We start from the raw sequence: 16,912 nt of genomic DNA, 5'->3' as shown, positions 1-16,912 counted from the left end.
AGCAGAGCACAGAACTCGATCTCAGGTTTGTGGGTTTGAGCCCAACGCTGGGCTCAAGATTCTTGCATTGCAGAGGGTTGGACTAGATGGAGCTTTCCAACTCTACAATTCTATGATTCTATGAGAGCCAGTGTGGTGTAGTGGTTAAGAGCAGTAGCTTCATAATCTGGTGAACTGGGTTCGCGTCTCCGCTCCTCCACATGTAGCTGCTGGGTGACCTTGGGCCAGTCACACTTCTCTGAAGTCTATCAGCCCCACTCACCTCACAGAGTGTTTGTTGTGTGGGAGGAAGGGAAAGGAGAATGTTAGCCGCTTTGAGACTCCTTCGGGTAGTGATAAAGCGGGATATCAAATCCAAACTCTTCTTCTTCTTTGCAGAGAGGTTGGCAAGTGTGCAAAAGGGGCTGGGAACCCATCCATTTGAAGGCAGAGTTTGCAGCCAAATCCTTTCAGCAAAGAGACAGCTTTAAAGGGGCTCACTGTCTGCACCAAACAGCTGACAGTGAGCTCCACATGCCAAACCTACCTCCTGATAGTTCCTTTCTAGTCATGTATTCTTTACATGCCCCAGAGTTGATATCACATATGATATCATGTGTGTGACAGGCAGATGAGGTTTGGGAGAAACAGTCTTACCAGCAAAATTGCAGACAGGGACTTTCCTAGCCCTACTTGCAGATGCCAAGAATGACACCTGGGATCTTCTCCATGCAAACCGAGATTCCCCAAACTGGTTCCTCCTTTGCTTCCTCCAACCAAGAAGGTGCTCAGAGCAAAGGTAACAAAGCTAAATCCTTCACGTTTAGAAGCTAGACTCTTTGCAGTGAAAAGGTTACAGACAATGTCCCTGAACTGCTTTGCTGCGGACTGCATAGAAATTGACTATTCCCACAATAAATTAGAATTTATTTTTATTTTATTTTATTAAAAAACTCTCTCTCCTTTTCTCTTTCTTCCTCACCTGCTAGTTCCTTCCCCATTCCATTTCCAGTGACAAACCCTCACCACTCTCCTTTGGGATATTCGACCTGTCCTGGGATCTCTCTCTGTGCAACCCTATGACTTGTTCACTGCAAAGGAAGTCTGCGCTCAATAGACTCACTTCTTAGAAAGGGCGTTTAGGGTTATCTAGAATTTGCAACAATCCCTGAGGTCCCTCCAAGCGCCCTCTTCTCTTCAGGCTTTCTTCCTTACCCACAAGGTCCCTTCCAGCTTCCACTCTAAATCGTTTCACACACACCCTTCATTCACGCTGCAGACCCTTCCCAGAGGCACCGCCTCCTCACGTCCCTTCCCATTTGCCTGCCAAACTTAGTATCTTCCTTCCAAAATTAGCCTCACTCTGAGAGCAATGGGGTCGCGTCACTCTGTCCCGGTTGCTGCTGTTACTACTGTGAAATTTGCGGAGTTTGAACTATTTCATTTGCCCCGTCTTTCATTTCCTGACTCGGTCGGTATCGGTTTTTCAAGAGAGTGTCCTCATATCTCTGGGAAGTAGGATGGAGGAAGGTTTTTAACCCCATCCTCAAATACCCTGCTGGGTTTGGCTTTCCTTTTATTTGCTCCCCAAGGCTCCTTTTGGATAACAAGTTTCTGATCTGGCTGCAAGTGTATCTCTCAGTGCTGGAAGTAACGTAGTTCAATTGGGACTGGAGGATCTTCGCTGCTTTTTCTCCTACAGGTAAGACGAATGATTGTCGTTACGTGGTGGTGCAGTGGTTAAGAGCGTTAGTCCAAACCTCCTCTGCAGTAGGAAGTAACAATGGGACAACGAATGTATTCTAAAGAGCTCTCATCCCCTAATCCCTGAAGGTGTCTGATATGTTTATTTAGCTGTAGCTATTAGATAAAATGTGTTAGTTAAGGACAGAAACGTGAAAAGCAATTATACATATTTGATGATTAAATGATATATAATTATCATTTAACAGAGATAAAGAATGCAATTAAAGATGTGGAATTAGACTTTATTTATTTTTAAATTGCTATCTCAGCCAGTGTGGTGTAGTGGTTAAGAGCGGTAGATTCATAATCTGGGGAACTGGATTCGCGTCTCCGCTCCTGCACATGCAGCTACTGGGTGACCTTGGGCTAGTCACACTTCTCTGAAGTCTCTCAGCCCCACTCACCTCACAGAGTGTTTGTTGTGGGGGAGGAAGGGAAAGGAGATTGTTAGCCGCTTTGAGACTCCTTAAAGGGAGTGAAAGGCGGGATATCAAATCCAAACTCTTCTTCTTCTCTACGGAAGTGAAACTTTCTGGAACCACCAGAAGACAACTGATACGTGCTTGACGGAGTCTCCTTCTATCTTTGAATCCTCAGGGGGGAGAAATAAGACACGATCACAATCCTTCGTGGACGTGAAGGAAGTACCGAATGTGGGACTTGATGGTACAGTACTTTGAAAACTAAAACATTAGAACCACAAGTTTTGAGATGCTAGAAGGAAGTTTCTATTCATGTCTAAGCATGGGTGTAGCCAGGGGGGTGTAGGGAGCAGCTGCCCCCCATCAAGTAATTAAACCTAAATGACTAATTGTATTGCAGATAACTTTGTTCTGGCACCTCCAAACATAAAGCCTGCCTCCTTGTCTAAGGATGTAATCCTAACACAATTTAATCTGGAGTAAGCCCCATTGTAGTACAGATGGCTCCCCATTTACAAGGGAGTACCATTACAAGCCCCTGCGCATGCGCAAAATCACGTATAATGGGGAGCACCCTGAAATGACTCACCCCAGAGCCCAAAGAGCCCCCCCCAAGCCTCCCTGACCCCGTCCGTCAGTTCTGCCAGTCCACGGAGCTGCCCTGCCTCTCCAGCTGGCGAGTACAAACAGGGCAGCTTCCAGGTGGCAGAGGGACTCAGGAGTGGCAGCAGTTTCACCTGTGGTACACCTCCAAGTGAAACTGCCACCTGGGAGCAACATGGACGAAGGAGGAGGGAGCGGCAGCATCAAATGGCCCCACTCCGTTGGCGCTGCGATGCAAGCCCCCAGACTTTGCAGAGGAGCCCTGAGCTTGGGTGATGATGACGAACGTGGCAAAAAGGAGGAGTGCTGGGTCCTGATGGGCTGTTCCCTTGCCCACTCATGATTGGCCAAGCAAGGAAACACTCAGTACAGTGGTACCTCAGGTTACATACGCTTCAGGTTACATACACTTCAGGTTACAGACTCCGCTAACCCAGAAATAGTGCTTCAGGTTAAGAACTTTGCTTCAGGATGAGAACAGAAATCGGGCTCCGGTGGCGGTGCAGCAGCAGGAGGCCCCATTAGCTAAAGTGGTGCTTCAGGTTAAGAACCGTTTCAGGTTAAGTACGGACCTCCAGAACAAATTAAGTACTTAACCTGAGGTACCACTGTATTATTATTATTATTATTATTATTATTATTATTATTATTATTATTAGAGAAAAGTTCTGGCCCGAAAAAGCTCTGCTCCGGCGCAGTATAGGGCCATTGTTTTGTTCAGAGGGACAGATGGAGGGAGAGAACATTAGATCCAGAATTATTGAGTCCTTTGAGTGTTAGCAGATGTTGCAGAATAAACTGGGTCAGGTCAAGGGTTGTAACATTGGGTGAGAACCAAAAGAGGACAAAGAAGAGATACAATGTTTTATCTCACTGTATGATCTCTCTTGTTCATGTGGCACTCAGCCAGCTGAGCTGAGGCTGCTTGGACTGAATCCTATGTAAGTCCTAGAAAAGGCATGTTCTGGGGTTGTTCTCAGGAAGGGGCCAAAGAGGGGGGATTTATGCTGGATCCCAAGCCCATTCAGCTCAGTCATGTAACTGGGTAACTCAGCTTAGAATATGTTCTTAAAGGCTCAGACAGAGCAGAAGCAGCACAGCTGATGGGCAGGGTTTGAATCTGACGTAACTTTATTCCAGCTGAATTTGAACCTGCTTGATTTATGACCGCTTCTAGTCCAAAGAGTTGCTCCCTAAGAAAGTAACGTCACTGAAGCGAGATCTCAGCGCTCCACAGTGATCTCTCCCCTTTCAATTGACAATGAGAACAAAAAAGAGAGATTTATAACCAACTGCAGGAAGCAGTGCAATATTTTTCAGCTTTATAACATAAACTTCACTTTTTTCTCTATTTTTCTCAGTCGGTGACTCTGCAAGAAGTAGCTGAAAGAGAAGAGATTGAACATCATGGCCAATAATGGTCTGCACTCTCCAATCCCTTTGGGTGCTGAAGAGGAATATAATAGAGTACACAATGCAACTGAGCTCCCAGACTATACTGATTATGTTGACGAAATACCATCATATGATGTAACGATTATTATTATCCTTGTCTGCATTTTCCTCATTAGCGTCCTTGGACTTTTAGGGAATGGAACTGTCATCTGGATTCTAGGATTTTGCATGAAAAGGACTGCTTTCGCAACCTATATCCTGAATTTGGCTGTTGCTGACCTTGGGGTCCTCCTAGGCTCAGTTCCTTGGAGGATAATTGCCTTCCTCGATAATTCTCATTCGCCTCTTGCCAATTTCGATGTTTACTATTTAGTGATCATAAGTGCCCATTGCTTTTTCTCCACGAACCTCATCGGTCAATTTCTGCTGACAGCCATCAGCATCGACAGCTGTGTTTCTGTCACCTTCCCCATTTGGCATCGATGTCGCCGGCCACCCAACCTGTCCATCATTGTGTGCGCCATCATATGGAGCCTTGCTTTCCTGCTCACTCTCGTGAACATCCTTAATGACACTGTAGACTTTGGAGTAGCTTTTGATTGGTACGAGTTGCTGGTGAGTGCTGTGTTTTGCCTCCCGCTTATCACTGTCTCCACTCTGATCCTCTTCATCAAACTTTGCTTGAGATCACAGCAGAGGCAGCAAGGAAATGTTTTAATAGCCATCCTGATGGTGCTCCTCTTTTCCATCTTGTTTGCTTTCCCATTTACTTTCCTTTATTTAATATTTTCTTTCCCCCATCTTACATTTCGTAATGCACTACACATTGGGGCCTTATGCTGCTGCCTAAACAGCAGCATTAAGCCACTGATTTATTTCCTGGTTGGGAGGAGAAAGAGCGGTCAATCTAGGGAGAGCATGAAAGTCATACTCCAGAGGCTTTTCAAGGAGGAGGAAGGCTGTAGAGAGGAGGCCTATAATGTCCCAATCCAGACCCAGGTGTGATACGTTCAAAATAACCAGAGAGCTCCACAATTACACCTCTTGCTATGACAATCTATGTTCCTTTTAGCCCTCTTTTTTTTTTTTTTTTGTAAACCTGCTGCTTTTCACTGTTAATTGTATATGCCTGGGGAGGAACAGAGATGAACCCTCATCTCATTTCTTCAACTGCTGATATGTGATGCTTTTAGTACTTGGTGTTTGCTTCACTTTCTTATTGCTCTTTGCTTATTTTGAAGTGATTTCCTATTATTTTGTTGTCATTTCAGGGGTATAGTAAAAGTCTCCTGGACTGAAGGGCATTAAAAAAAAGAAATCAACTTAAAATATTTCCTTAAGAGATGTAATAGGGGGGGGAAATCATGCCACTTCAATCGTCTATAAGGAGATTCTAAAATATGTAGAAAATAGGTTCTTTGCATAGTGGACATATATATATATACACACACACACATACACAATGTGTGTGTGTGTGTGTGTGTGTGTGTGTGTGTATATATATATATATATAATATATACACACACACACATAGCTCCCAAACCTTTGAAAATACATCAGATAACTCTTTGAAAATACTCCAACTAATAATAAAAATAATAAAAATAATAAAAATAAAACTACTAAAAATAAAATAACTAAAAATACAGTGGTGGTGTTGGCGGTGCGGCGGCAGCGTGAGGCCCCTTTAAGTAAAGTGGTACCTCAAGTTAAGAACAGTTTCAGGTTAAGAACGACCTCCAGAAAGAATTAAGTTCTTAACCTGAGGTACCACTGTAACAATATTAAAAATAATAATAAAGAGGTAATAGAACATGCCAATAGCAGTATGTGTTAGGATTCACTCCCTGTGTTGTAGTCATGGGATTGTTTTTATCACATGACGGTGTATGTTTTATTCCACATTGTGGGAAGTGACAAAGACAGGGGTTTTTTTATTAATGTGTTTCCATGAAGTAGGGTTTTTGTCCCTTGTTCTCTTTCTTTGCAGTCTGATGCTGAAGAGGAAGGAGCTGAGTTACAATGCTCCGAGTATATATATATGTAAATAAAAGTAGTTTAGCCAAATGGCTGCACTACTGAGTCTGAACACTGATGGCCTTTATGCTGCTGATCCTGAAGTGTGCTGATGCATCTTGGTATCAGTCGCTGTGGTGTTCAGACTGGAGAAAGCTTTTGAATCTCCCAAAGGAATGGGCAGGAGGGAGAGAACATGCCAGTCAGGCATGTGTCTCTGCCAGACTCCTACTCATGTGTAGGACCTCCTGACCGTATGGATATTAAAAGGCATTTTTAAACAACAACAACCACAAATATCAATAGACCATTGTGGAGGAAGTACTTTAATTGCTTGTATAGGCCTGGTGGAACAGAAAAGTTATCAGCAAGAACTTAAAAGTTGACACAGAAAGTGGCTACCAAATTTCTATCAGCAGTGTGTTCCACAGGACCAGGATTAAATTCTTTTTGTTGTCAAATGAACCTCAACAGCAGAGAGAAAGACCAAAGATACTCATTCAAATGGTCTAATTCCTCAAGCTGGAATATAAGGGTTCAGGTGATCCCTGAGGTATCCTAGAGCCAAGTTGTTCAGGGCTGTGTAAATCAATACAAGAATCTTGAACCCAGCTCAGGGGCAGCCAGAACAGCTGTTTTAATAATGGCTTCACATGTTCTCAACGAGAAGCTCCCATCAGCAATCTGGCAGCAGCATTCTGCATCTGCTGGAACTTCCAAACCAGACCCAAGAGCAGCTCCACATCAAGCACATCACAGTAATCTAACCACGAGGTTACCAATATATGCTCTTGCAGTGGTCAGGCTATCCCTGTCCAGGAATTGCCATAGCTGGAAAAGGTGCTCCTAGTCACAGAAGGCACCTGAGCATCTAGTGACAAAGATGTATCCAGAAGTACCGCCAAACTTCACACTTGCTCCTTCAAAGAGAGTGCAACCCCACTCAGAACAGGGAACTTGCCAATTTCTAAAACACAGGAACCACCAACACAAAGAGCCCCCATCTTCATAGAATTCAGCCCTCATCCAGACCACTGCTGCATCCAGACACAGGTTCAAAGCTTTCACAGCCTCTCCCAATTCCTATGTTATGGAAAGGGAAAGCTGCGTGTCAGCATCATTACACTGCTGATGCCTTGCTCCAAAACTCCTAATGGCCACATCCAATGGCTTTATATTGATATTAAGTAGATATTAAAGTTAACTGGAGTTCAAATGATAATACTGCAAGTACAATATAACATGGAAAGAAGCTTAACATATCTGCTTCAGTATTTTAACTTTTGCATGTTTTAAAGTATGGTTGTGATTGTTCTTGATTTTTCTGTTTATTCATTTGTAAGCTGCTCTGGAGTGTTTTTTCTTTCTTTTTTGCAATCAAGCAGTGTATAAATTTTATGAAATCAATGAAAAGAAATAAATGTGACATTGAGGTGGCATTTGCCCATTCCTTGTGGTTATGTTTGTATAGGGGGATGGAAATGGTTAATGTCGATTGACCAATGAGAAAGCTCAGAGGCAGAACCTACCTGGTTTTGAGGCTCAGCCCAGGGGTTTACCATAGAGGGAGTGAGGGTCAGAGAGAGGCAGAAAAAGTCGAACACGGTGGTTGTGACAGTTAGAGTGAGAGTCAGGGGGTTACCCTGGAATTGCCTGCTAATGAAGGTGGGGAGGAGAAGGATGACATGGTGGATCTGCTCCTTTCCACGAGTCACAGGAAATGACTCTGAATGCTTGCCCCCTCCACCTAATTTGTGTAACCTACTGCCCTTGGTAATCATGTCTCCCCACCAATAGACACCTCCCCCACCCAATAAAAGGCAAATAGGGACAAATGCTTTTGGCCGTTAAAAGGCCAGGAAGTTGTTATCTTGCTTAGACAGCCTTGATTAGAAATGTGAGGATGAGGTCTTGATTTATTCCATTTGTCTGGTACAGATAAAGGAGTATGTGAGATATGACCTGCTTCCTCCAGAACCAATTACAAACCTAGTCTTCATGACTGTAGCCTTCTGGGACATAAATGACAATAGTCTCCTCCTCCATGGAAAAGTGATAATTATCTTCATATCCTATTAAAGAGCATCCTCTTGTCTTATGAGGCAGAGAATCAAATTAAACCCAGATGCAGAACAGGAGGGACCATTTTTCATCTTTGAGTGAGATTGGTAAGATTTTACATTTTCTCCTGGGGCATGAGTGTGGCCACATTTTCTGTCTCTTAAGTCTTTAGGACCTACCATTCCAGTGCAAGTTGCTGTGTCTTGTTCTCTTGCACTCACCATCTCTGAAGACTGCTGATCTGCACTTAATCGCAAGGTTGGGTGAAACATTCATAGGAAAGGCTGTTGATTCAAAGCACCTCAAGGTAGGGTTGGAAAGACCACTTTTTAAAATGCTACAGAGTGGTACAGAGAGTCTGTTTGACAAGTCCTGATCTTGATAGACCAATAGTCTGACTCAGTATAAGGTCACTACCTGAGGTTTTGCCAAGGGAGAGAACAAACATTGTATCCAGACACAAGGAGAATAATGTATTTTAACTGGTACGTAGAATAGGCTGGGTCATTTCAAGTGATCCAAGTCCAGTGCAGGAAATTCACATCTGATTGATCAGTGAAGTCTTGGGAAAGTTGGTCTTATTAAGGCAATACAAAGGGAGCAGATATCAATGTTCCTAGAAGCAAACACAATGATGGGATTCCGCTTAATATATAAACATATACACTCTCTTGAATTTCTTTCTCTGTTCTGTGAGTGACTAAACCCTTAGCGTGAAGCTACAAAACAATAATTATCCCACTGAAGAGTTTGTTTCTCCCCTTTCTAAAAGTCACTCTTTGAGTCAACACTCAGAATGTCAGTGGAGCACTTTCCATAGTCTTGGTCCTTACAAGTGAAGGCTAATCACATCCCCACCCCATCACCAGAGGTCTTCACATTAGCTGCTTGGGTTTCTTACCAGCTCTTGGAAATTTCCTCATCAACCTCAGGACTATAGAAGAAGAGAACCTGGTAGGCAAGGAGGACAGCTAAGTCTTCCCAGCATGTTGTGTATGAGGCTACTGTGGAGGAAGGGGGTGTAGATGTAAACAGCTGCCTGGATTAGGGTCAGGCTCAAAGCCAGGAAGGTGTGATGCCACCAGCTCTCAATTGCAGCTAAAGCAACAGCCCAAATGCTAATGCTCAGTTGCCTTGCACTAGGAAAATGGCTGGGGCATTTGGAGGAGAGAGTATTATAAATCTTCTGAATCACCACCACCAGGGGTATCTGTGTGTGGTTCCCATCCATCAAAACCAGCCTCCTTGGCTAGGGGGGAGCCAATATAGACATATCAGAAAGCTTGCTCTTTTTTTGGGAGAATCATAGGAACTGAACAACAAAAAGAAAATTGAGTTATACGTAATAAGAAAAAATGTGACATTACTGCCTGACTTCTCTTTGAGAACCTCCTGCACACACTCATTCATTCCTAGCCTGGTCTTATTGCATTGGAAGATAGTCCCACCCAGCTGGATGAATGTTCAGTAGGTAAGTGAAATTCACTGCTATAAAACTTTATATCAATCTTTCCCTAAATAGGGTGGCATCTTTCTCATTCTGTCTCAGTCCATCTCCTTCATCCTTACTGATATCTCTTTCTAAGCAGGAATGATGAGCTTGGCCATAGCAAAAGAAATATGACTGAACCCCAATTTTGGAGAGACATTACATATCAGACAATAATGCCAGAAGACCAGGAAATGCTGTGCTGACTTCCTCTCTTGGCACCAATCAAACCAAGTCTCCAGGTAAACTAACTCACTAAAGTCCAAAAAAAAAAAAGCTAAATGAGAAAAAATCCAGAGGGGTGTGGCCCATGTGGGGGATTCAGTTATATTGCAGAGAATTGCACATATATGACTTTTGACTTGATAGACAAATGTTGTGGGTTTATATGCTGTTCAATGGGTTCCTGGGTCTCACATTTCTGGGGTTTGCACAGAATTCCACCTGAGTCAATCTTATTTGTGGTACTTTCCATTTCCTAGAGGAAACTTCTGCTCCAGAAGAGGAGACAACATTTCTACATGCAGTCATTCAGCATGGAAAGACAAATTAATGGGACTTTGCAATCTACTGCGGATGCTGTGACATATAAAGAGTACAATGGCACTTATAATAGCTCATATAATGACCAAGGAAATTTCCAAAATAAGGAATATGAAGCATCTATAATATATGGCTTTATTTTAGTTATCTGCTGTGTGGGTTTTTTGGGGAATGGAACTGTCATCTGGCTTCTTGGTTTCCACATTAGGAGGAAACCGTTCACCACCTACATCCTTAATTTGGCTGTTGCTGACTTTACATTCCTCCTGAGCCTACAGATCTGTACTTTTATTAGCTTTCCTGATTATGTTCTTGATAGTATTGCTTTTTGTCTCTTCTCCTTCACACACAACACTGGCCAACTTCTTCTGACAGCCATCAGCATTGACAGATGTGTGTCTGTCCTCTTCCCTATTTGGCATCGGTGTGTCCGGCCAACCCATTTGTCCACCACTGTGTGTACCCTCATATGGGTCCTCTCCTGTCTGCTCTCCATAGTCCTCTACATTATCACAGTAGCATCTCCCCTTATATCAGATAACATCTATCTTTATTTCCTCCCAATATATTTTCAATATATTTTCAATTTCTCTTGACTGGACTGCCTTGCCTCCCAATCGTAACAATTTCAACTGTGATCCTTTTCATCAAAGTCTGTTTTAAATCACACCCACGAAAGCGGGGAAGGCTTTTAATAGTTATTTTACTTACACTCCTCTTCTTCCTCATGCCCGCTTTCCCACTCAATGCCATTCATCTCAGTGAATTGATTGTAGGCCTGAATATTCCCATTCCATCCCATTATGCCTATTTGTGTGCCTCCCTCAACAGCTGTGTGAACCCCTTGCTTTATTTTCTGGTTGGGAGGAAGAAGGGAGGTCAGTCTAGGGAGAGTCTACTGGTCATCCTACAGCGAGTTTTGAATGAGGAGGAGAATGACAGACAGAAAATGGACCCTCCTTGTTCGATCCCACTTAGGAACCTTTCATAAGAATCCTTTGGCTGAATTATGTCCTTGGACTGCATTGATGACTCCTGCTCACCAGAAAAAGAGGATTGGGTTTTGCTGACAATTTTGAGGTTTGTGTAGTTGAAATGTATCCTACTCTACAAAGGCAGGAGTCATGCTTTTTCTTCTCCCAATTTTTCTTCTGTGTCCTCCCCACGCATGGTATACAGCACCTGAAATGTTGGCCATGGAGATATAAAGCCCTACAGCTCAAAATGCTCCACACTGTGCACCTATATTGCACAAGCTGAAATAGACAAGAAAAAGATCAGCTGGAATCATCTGTAACACTTGGACTGAAAAGAGAAAATAATTGTGCGTTCTTCTTTGGGACACAACTGGTGCCACATTTCTTTCCACAAGTCTTTAGCACCTCCCCATTGCAGCAGGCTGCTCTTGTCTTGTGCTCAAGAAATATGAAGATTGTTCATCCAACGATAATCTCAAGTTTGTAAAAAAATATACCCTTGGTTGAGAGTGTTACTGGGAATCTCCCTTGTTATTTTTTATGTTGTTTAGGTGACCTTGTTATAGTATTGACGTGGTTTATTTTATGTTATTATATCTTTTCCCATGTTATCATGATATTATAACTACATTGTTGTTTTTTGTTATTATGAAATTGTTTTTGTATGGTTTGTTTGAAATGCATCCCTACTGTAGATATTAATATTACTTGGAGTTCAAATATATATTACCGTAAGCACAATATATCATAGCAAAGCTTAGCTTCTATTCAATCTATTTCAGTATTTTAACTTTTGCATGTTTTAAAGTATGGTTGTGGTTTTTCTTGATTTTTCTGTTCATTCTTTTGTAAGATGCTTTGGGGGTTCCCCCCTTTTTCCAATCAAGCAGTGTATAAATTTTATGAAATAAGTGAAAAGAAATAAACATTACATTGGTTACATGGAATTGCCTGCTAATGAAGGGGGCATGACGGATGACCTGGTGTATCAGGTCCCTTCCACAAGTCACAGAAAATGTGACTCTGAATGCTTGCCCCCTCTATCTAGTTTGCGTAACCTACCGCCCTTGGTAATCATGCCTCCCAACCAATAGACACTTCTCCCACCCAATAAAAGGCACATAGGGACAAATGCTTTTGGCCGTTAAAAGGCCAGGAAGTTGTTATCTTGCTTAGACAGCCTTGATTAGAAATCTGGGGATGAAGTCTTGATTTATTCCATTTGTCTAGTACAGATAAAGAAGTACGTGAGATATGACCTGCTTCCTCCAGAACCAATTACAAACCTAGTCTTCATGACTGTAGCCTTCTGGGACATAAATGACAATAGTCTCCTCCATGGAGAAGTGATAATTATCTTCATATCCTATTAAAGAGCATCCTCTTGTCTTATGAGGCAGAGAATCAAATTAAACCCAGATGCAGAACAGGAGGGACCGTTTTTCATCTTTGAGTGAGACTGGTAAGATTTTACATTTTCTCCTGGGGCATGAGTGTGGCCACATTTTCTGTCTCTTAAGTCCTTAGGACCTACCATTCCAGTGCAAGATGCTGTGTCTTGTTCTCTTGCACCCACCATCTCTGAAGACTGCTGAACTGCAGTTAATCACAAGGTTGGGTGAAACATTCACAGGAAAGGCCATAGCTGCAGTGCTTGCAGAAGATTGATTCAAAGCACCTCCAGGTAGGATTGAAAAGACCACTTTTTAAAATGCTACAGAGTGGCACTGAGAATCTGTTTGACAAGTCCAGATCTTGATAGACCAATAGTCTGACTCAGTATAAGGTGACTTCCTGAGGTTTTGCCAAGGCAGAGAACAAACATTGTATCCAGTCAAAATGAGATTAATGTATTTTAACAGGTACACAGAATAGACTGGGTCATTTCAAGTGATCCAAGTCCAGTGCAGGCAATTCACCTATGATTGATCAGTAAAGTCTTATTAAGTCTTATTAAGGCAATACGAAGGGAGCAGATAGCCATGTTCCTAGAAGCAAACACAATGATGGGATTCCACTTAATATATAAACATATACACTCTCTTGAATTCTTGAATTCCTTTCTCTGTTTTGTGAGTGACTAAACCCTTAGCGTGAAGCTACAGAACAATAGTTATCCCACTGAAGAGTTTGTTTCTCCCCTTTCTATAAGTCACTCATTGAGTCAACCCTCAGAATGTCAGTGGAGCACTTTCCTTACTCTTGGTCCTTACAAGTGAAGGCTAATTACATCCCTACCCCATCACCAGAGGTCTTCACATTAGCTACTTAGTTTTCTTGACTGCTCTTGGAAATTTTCCCATCAACCTCAGGACAACAGAAGTAGGGAACCTGGTATGCAAGGAGGACTGCTAAGTCTTCTGAACATGCTGTGTATGAGGCTACAGTTTCATTGCACTAGGAAATTGGCTGGGGCATTTGGAGGGGAGAATAATATAAATCTTCAGAATCACCACCACCAGGGGTATCTGTTCGTTTGTTTATCTATAAAGTATGTTTGCTTCTTAAAGGTGCTGCTACTACTTGGGTAAACAGCTGCAGGGAATTAACTACTCTGGGTCCCTGAGTCAATGGAGCTTGCCCAACACTTTGAATTGATAGGTACAACAACATTATGCCTCAGATGTATCGGAAGTCATGCCGTTGGGAATTTCTTTATATAGTAACTGTTACCCATTTGCAGACCTTTACAGTAGCTGTGTTAAATAAACATTTCTCATTTTAAGTTCAAGCATTGTTTTCACATCTCATCACTTGCAAGTGTCCTGGTGCAAGCGTCAACCAAAATATGATCCAGGGTTGTGAACGGTGGACACAGAGGACATCTGAACATCTAGTGACAGAGATGTACCCAAAGTACCCCCAAACCTTACACTCGCCTCTTCAAAGGGAGTGTAACCCCACTCAGAAAAGGGAACTTGCCAATTTCTAAAACATGGGGACCACCCATCCAAAGAGCCCCATCTTCCTAGAATTCAAACATAGTTGATCAACCCTCATCCAGATCACTACTCCATCTATTCAAACATAGTTGATCAACCCTCATCCAGACCACTGCTGCATCTATACACTGGTTCAAAGCTTTCACAGCTTCTCCCAATTCATATGTCATGGAAAAGGAGAATTGTGTGTTAACATCATATCACACTGTGGATAACTTGCTCCAAAACTCCTAATGACCACATCCAATGGCTTCATATAGATATTAAATAGAAAATAATGTTAACTGGAGTTCAAATAATATTATCGTAAGGACAATATATCATGTAAAGAAGCTTAGCATATATTTGATCTGCTTAAGTATTTTAACCGCTGCTAATTACCTGAAAGAGCGTCTCCATCCCCATCATTCAGCCCAGACACTGAGGTCCTACTCCAAGGGCCATCTGGGAATTCCCTCACTGCCAGAAGTGAGGTTACAGGGAACCAGTCAGAGGGCCTTCTGTGTAGTGGCGCCTGCCCTGTGGAATGCCCTCCGATCATATGTCAAGGAAATATATGAGTATCTGACTGCTAGAAGACAACTGAAGGCAGCCCTGTTCAGGGAAGTTTTTAATGTTTGATAGCTTGACATTTTATTATAATTATTTTTATTAGTAGTAGTAGCATTCTATTGGGTGCCACCCAGAGTGGCTGCGGTATTATTATTATTATTATTATTATTATTATTATTATCATCATCATCATTAAAGTGGAGAGATGGGTGACCAGGTGGGTCAGCTCGCTTCCACATGTCACAGCAAATGGCCCTGACTCCTTGTCCCCCTCCACATACTGGGGTACTCAAGAGCAACCCCCCACTCTACCGCAGGCAATCATGTCTCCCCACCAATAGTCACTTTCCCCACCCAATAAAAGACACATGCGGGGAAAATGCTTTCTTGTAGTGTATGTGTGTGTGTGTGTGTGTTTTACTGTATCCCTTCTTCTTTCTTTTTTTGTAAGACATTTTGGGCATGGGTTTTTGTGTGTGAAAATGGGGAAGAACAAAATGAATGGAAAGAAATTATAAACTCATTAATCCTGGCAGATCTTGGGTTTGGATTGCACTGTTAATATACCTCCAAGGAATGACTATGAGCAGGGAATAAACTACTCTGGAGCTTGCCCAACACTTTGAAGTGATAGGTACAACAACATTATTCCTCAGATGTATAGGAGCTCATGCTGTTGGGAATTCCTTTATATAATAACTGTTACCCATTGGCAGAACTTTAACTGTGTTAAATAAGCCTGACACATTTTAAATCCAAACTTTGCTTTCACGTCTCATCACTTGCAAATGTCCTGGTGCAAGTGTCAACTAAAATACAACCCAGCATTCTGAATGGAGGAGACAGGGGACATCTGAGCATCTAGTGACACAGATGAATCCAGAACTACCCCCAAACTTCACACTGGCTCCTTCAAAGGGGATCGCAATCCCACTTGGAACAGGGAACTTGCCAATTTCCAAAACATGGGGAACCCCTCCCCACCCAAAGAACCCTCATTGTCCTCAAATTCAAACACAGTTGATCAGCCCTCATCCAGACCACTACTGCATCAACACACTGGTTCAAATTTTTCAGAGTCTTTCCCAATTCATATGTTATGGGAAAGTAGAGCTATGTGTCAACATCATCATAGTGCTGACACCTTGCTCCTAAACTCATAATGACCACATCCAATGGCTTCATATATATGTTAAATGCAGTGGTACCTCGGGTTAAAGAAGCTTCAGGTTACAGACACTTCAGGTTACAGACTCCAGTAACCCAGAAATAGTACCTCAGGTTAAGAACTTTGCTTCAGAATAGGAACAGAAATCGCATGGCGGCGGCAGCAGGAGGCCCCATTAGCTAAAGTGGTGCTTCAGGTTAAGAACAGTTTCAGGTTAAGAACAGCCCTCCGAAACAAATTAAGTTCTTAATCCGAGGTACTACTTTAGATATTAATGTTAACTGGAGTTCAAATAATATTACCTTAAACACAATATACGGTATCATAACAAAGCTTAGCATCTATTCAACCTGCTTCAGTATTTTAACTTTTTCATGTTTCTAAGTATGGTTGTGATTTTTCTTGATGTTTCTGTTTATTCTTTTTTTTTTTACAATCAAGCAGTATATAAATTTTAGGAAATAAGTGAAAAGAAATAAACATTACATTGGTTACCATGGAAGTGCCTGCTAACGAAGGTGGGCATGACGGATGACCTGGTGGATCAGCTCCCTTCCATGGGCAAATGGCTCTGACTCCTTGCCCACCCTCCACCTAGTTGGCCTACTCAAGAGCAACCTTCCCTCCCACCCTAGGTAGTCATGTCTCCCCACCAATAGACACCTCCCCCACCCAATAAAAGGCACATAAGGACAAATGCTTTTGGCCGTTGAAAGGCCAGGAAGTTGCTATCTTGCTTAGACAGCCTTAATTAGAAATTTGGGGTTGAGGTCTTGATTTATCCCATTTGTCTGGTACAAATAAAGAAGTACGTGAGACATGAGCTGCTTCGTCCAGAACCAATTACAAACCTAGTCTTCAGGACTGTAGCCTTTTGGGACATATATGACAATAGTCTCCTCCTCCTTGGTGAACTGATAATGATCTCATATCCAATTAAAGAGCATCTTCTTGCCCTATGAGGCAGAGAATCAAATTAAACCCAGTCGAAGAACAGGAGGGATCGTTTTGCACCTTT

General features: G+C 42.4%; 2 protein-coding genes across 2 annotated transcripts; both read left to right on the top strand.

Annotated features, from left to right (window-relative positions):
• Positions 1 to 1,330: 1,330 nt before the first annotated feature.
• On the top strand, positions 1,331 to 5,601 carry LOC309374117 (proto-oncogene Mas-like). The gene is made up of 2 exons (XM_081918966.1): positions 1,331 to 1,681; positions 4,112 to 5,601. Exon 2 carries the CDS (start codon positions 4,158 to 4,160, stop codon positions 5,148 to 5,150), a length of 993 nt encoding a protein of 330 aa, XP_081775092.1. The 5' UTR covers positions 1,331 to 1,681; positions 4,112 to 4,157; the 3' UTR covers positions 5,151 to 5,601.
• A 3,997-nt stretch (positions 5,602 to 9,598) lies between these two features.
• Positions 9,599 to 11,407, top strand: LOC309374111 (mas-related G-protein coupled receptor member H-like). Its single transcript, XM_081918958.1, is given in 4 exon segments — positions 9,599 to 9,694; positions 9,813 to 9,954; positions 10,195 to 10,812; positions 10,815 to 11,407. Coding segments are annotated over 2 exon segments (1,011 nt in total). The 5' UTR covers positions 9,599 to 9,694; positions 9,813 to 9,954; positions 10,195 to 10,233; the 3' UTR covers positions 11,247 to 11,407.
• The last annotated feature ends 5,505 nt before the right edge of the window (positions 11,408 to 16,912 follow it).

This window comes from Podarcis melisellensis, assembly GCF_964234715.1.
Source record: "Podarcis melisellensis genome assembly, chromosome: 7".
NCBI lineage: Eukaryota > Metazoa > Chordata > Lepidosauria > Squamata > Lacertidae > Podarcis > Podarcis melisellensis.
Note: the sequence above shows the minus strand (reverse complement) of the source record. Positions and strands in the feature narration are given on the sequence as shown.

Excerpts from the sequence above, each read along its gene's own strand:
- LOC309374117 (XM_081918966.1), top strand. The coding sequence starts at position 4,158 with ATGGCCAATAATGGTCTGCACTCTCCAATCCCTTTGGGTGCTGAAGAG.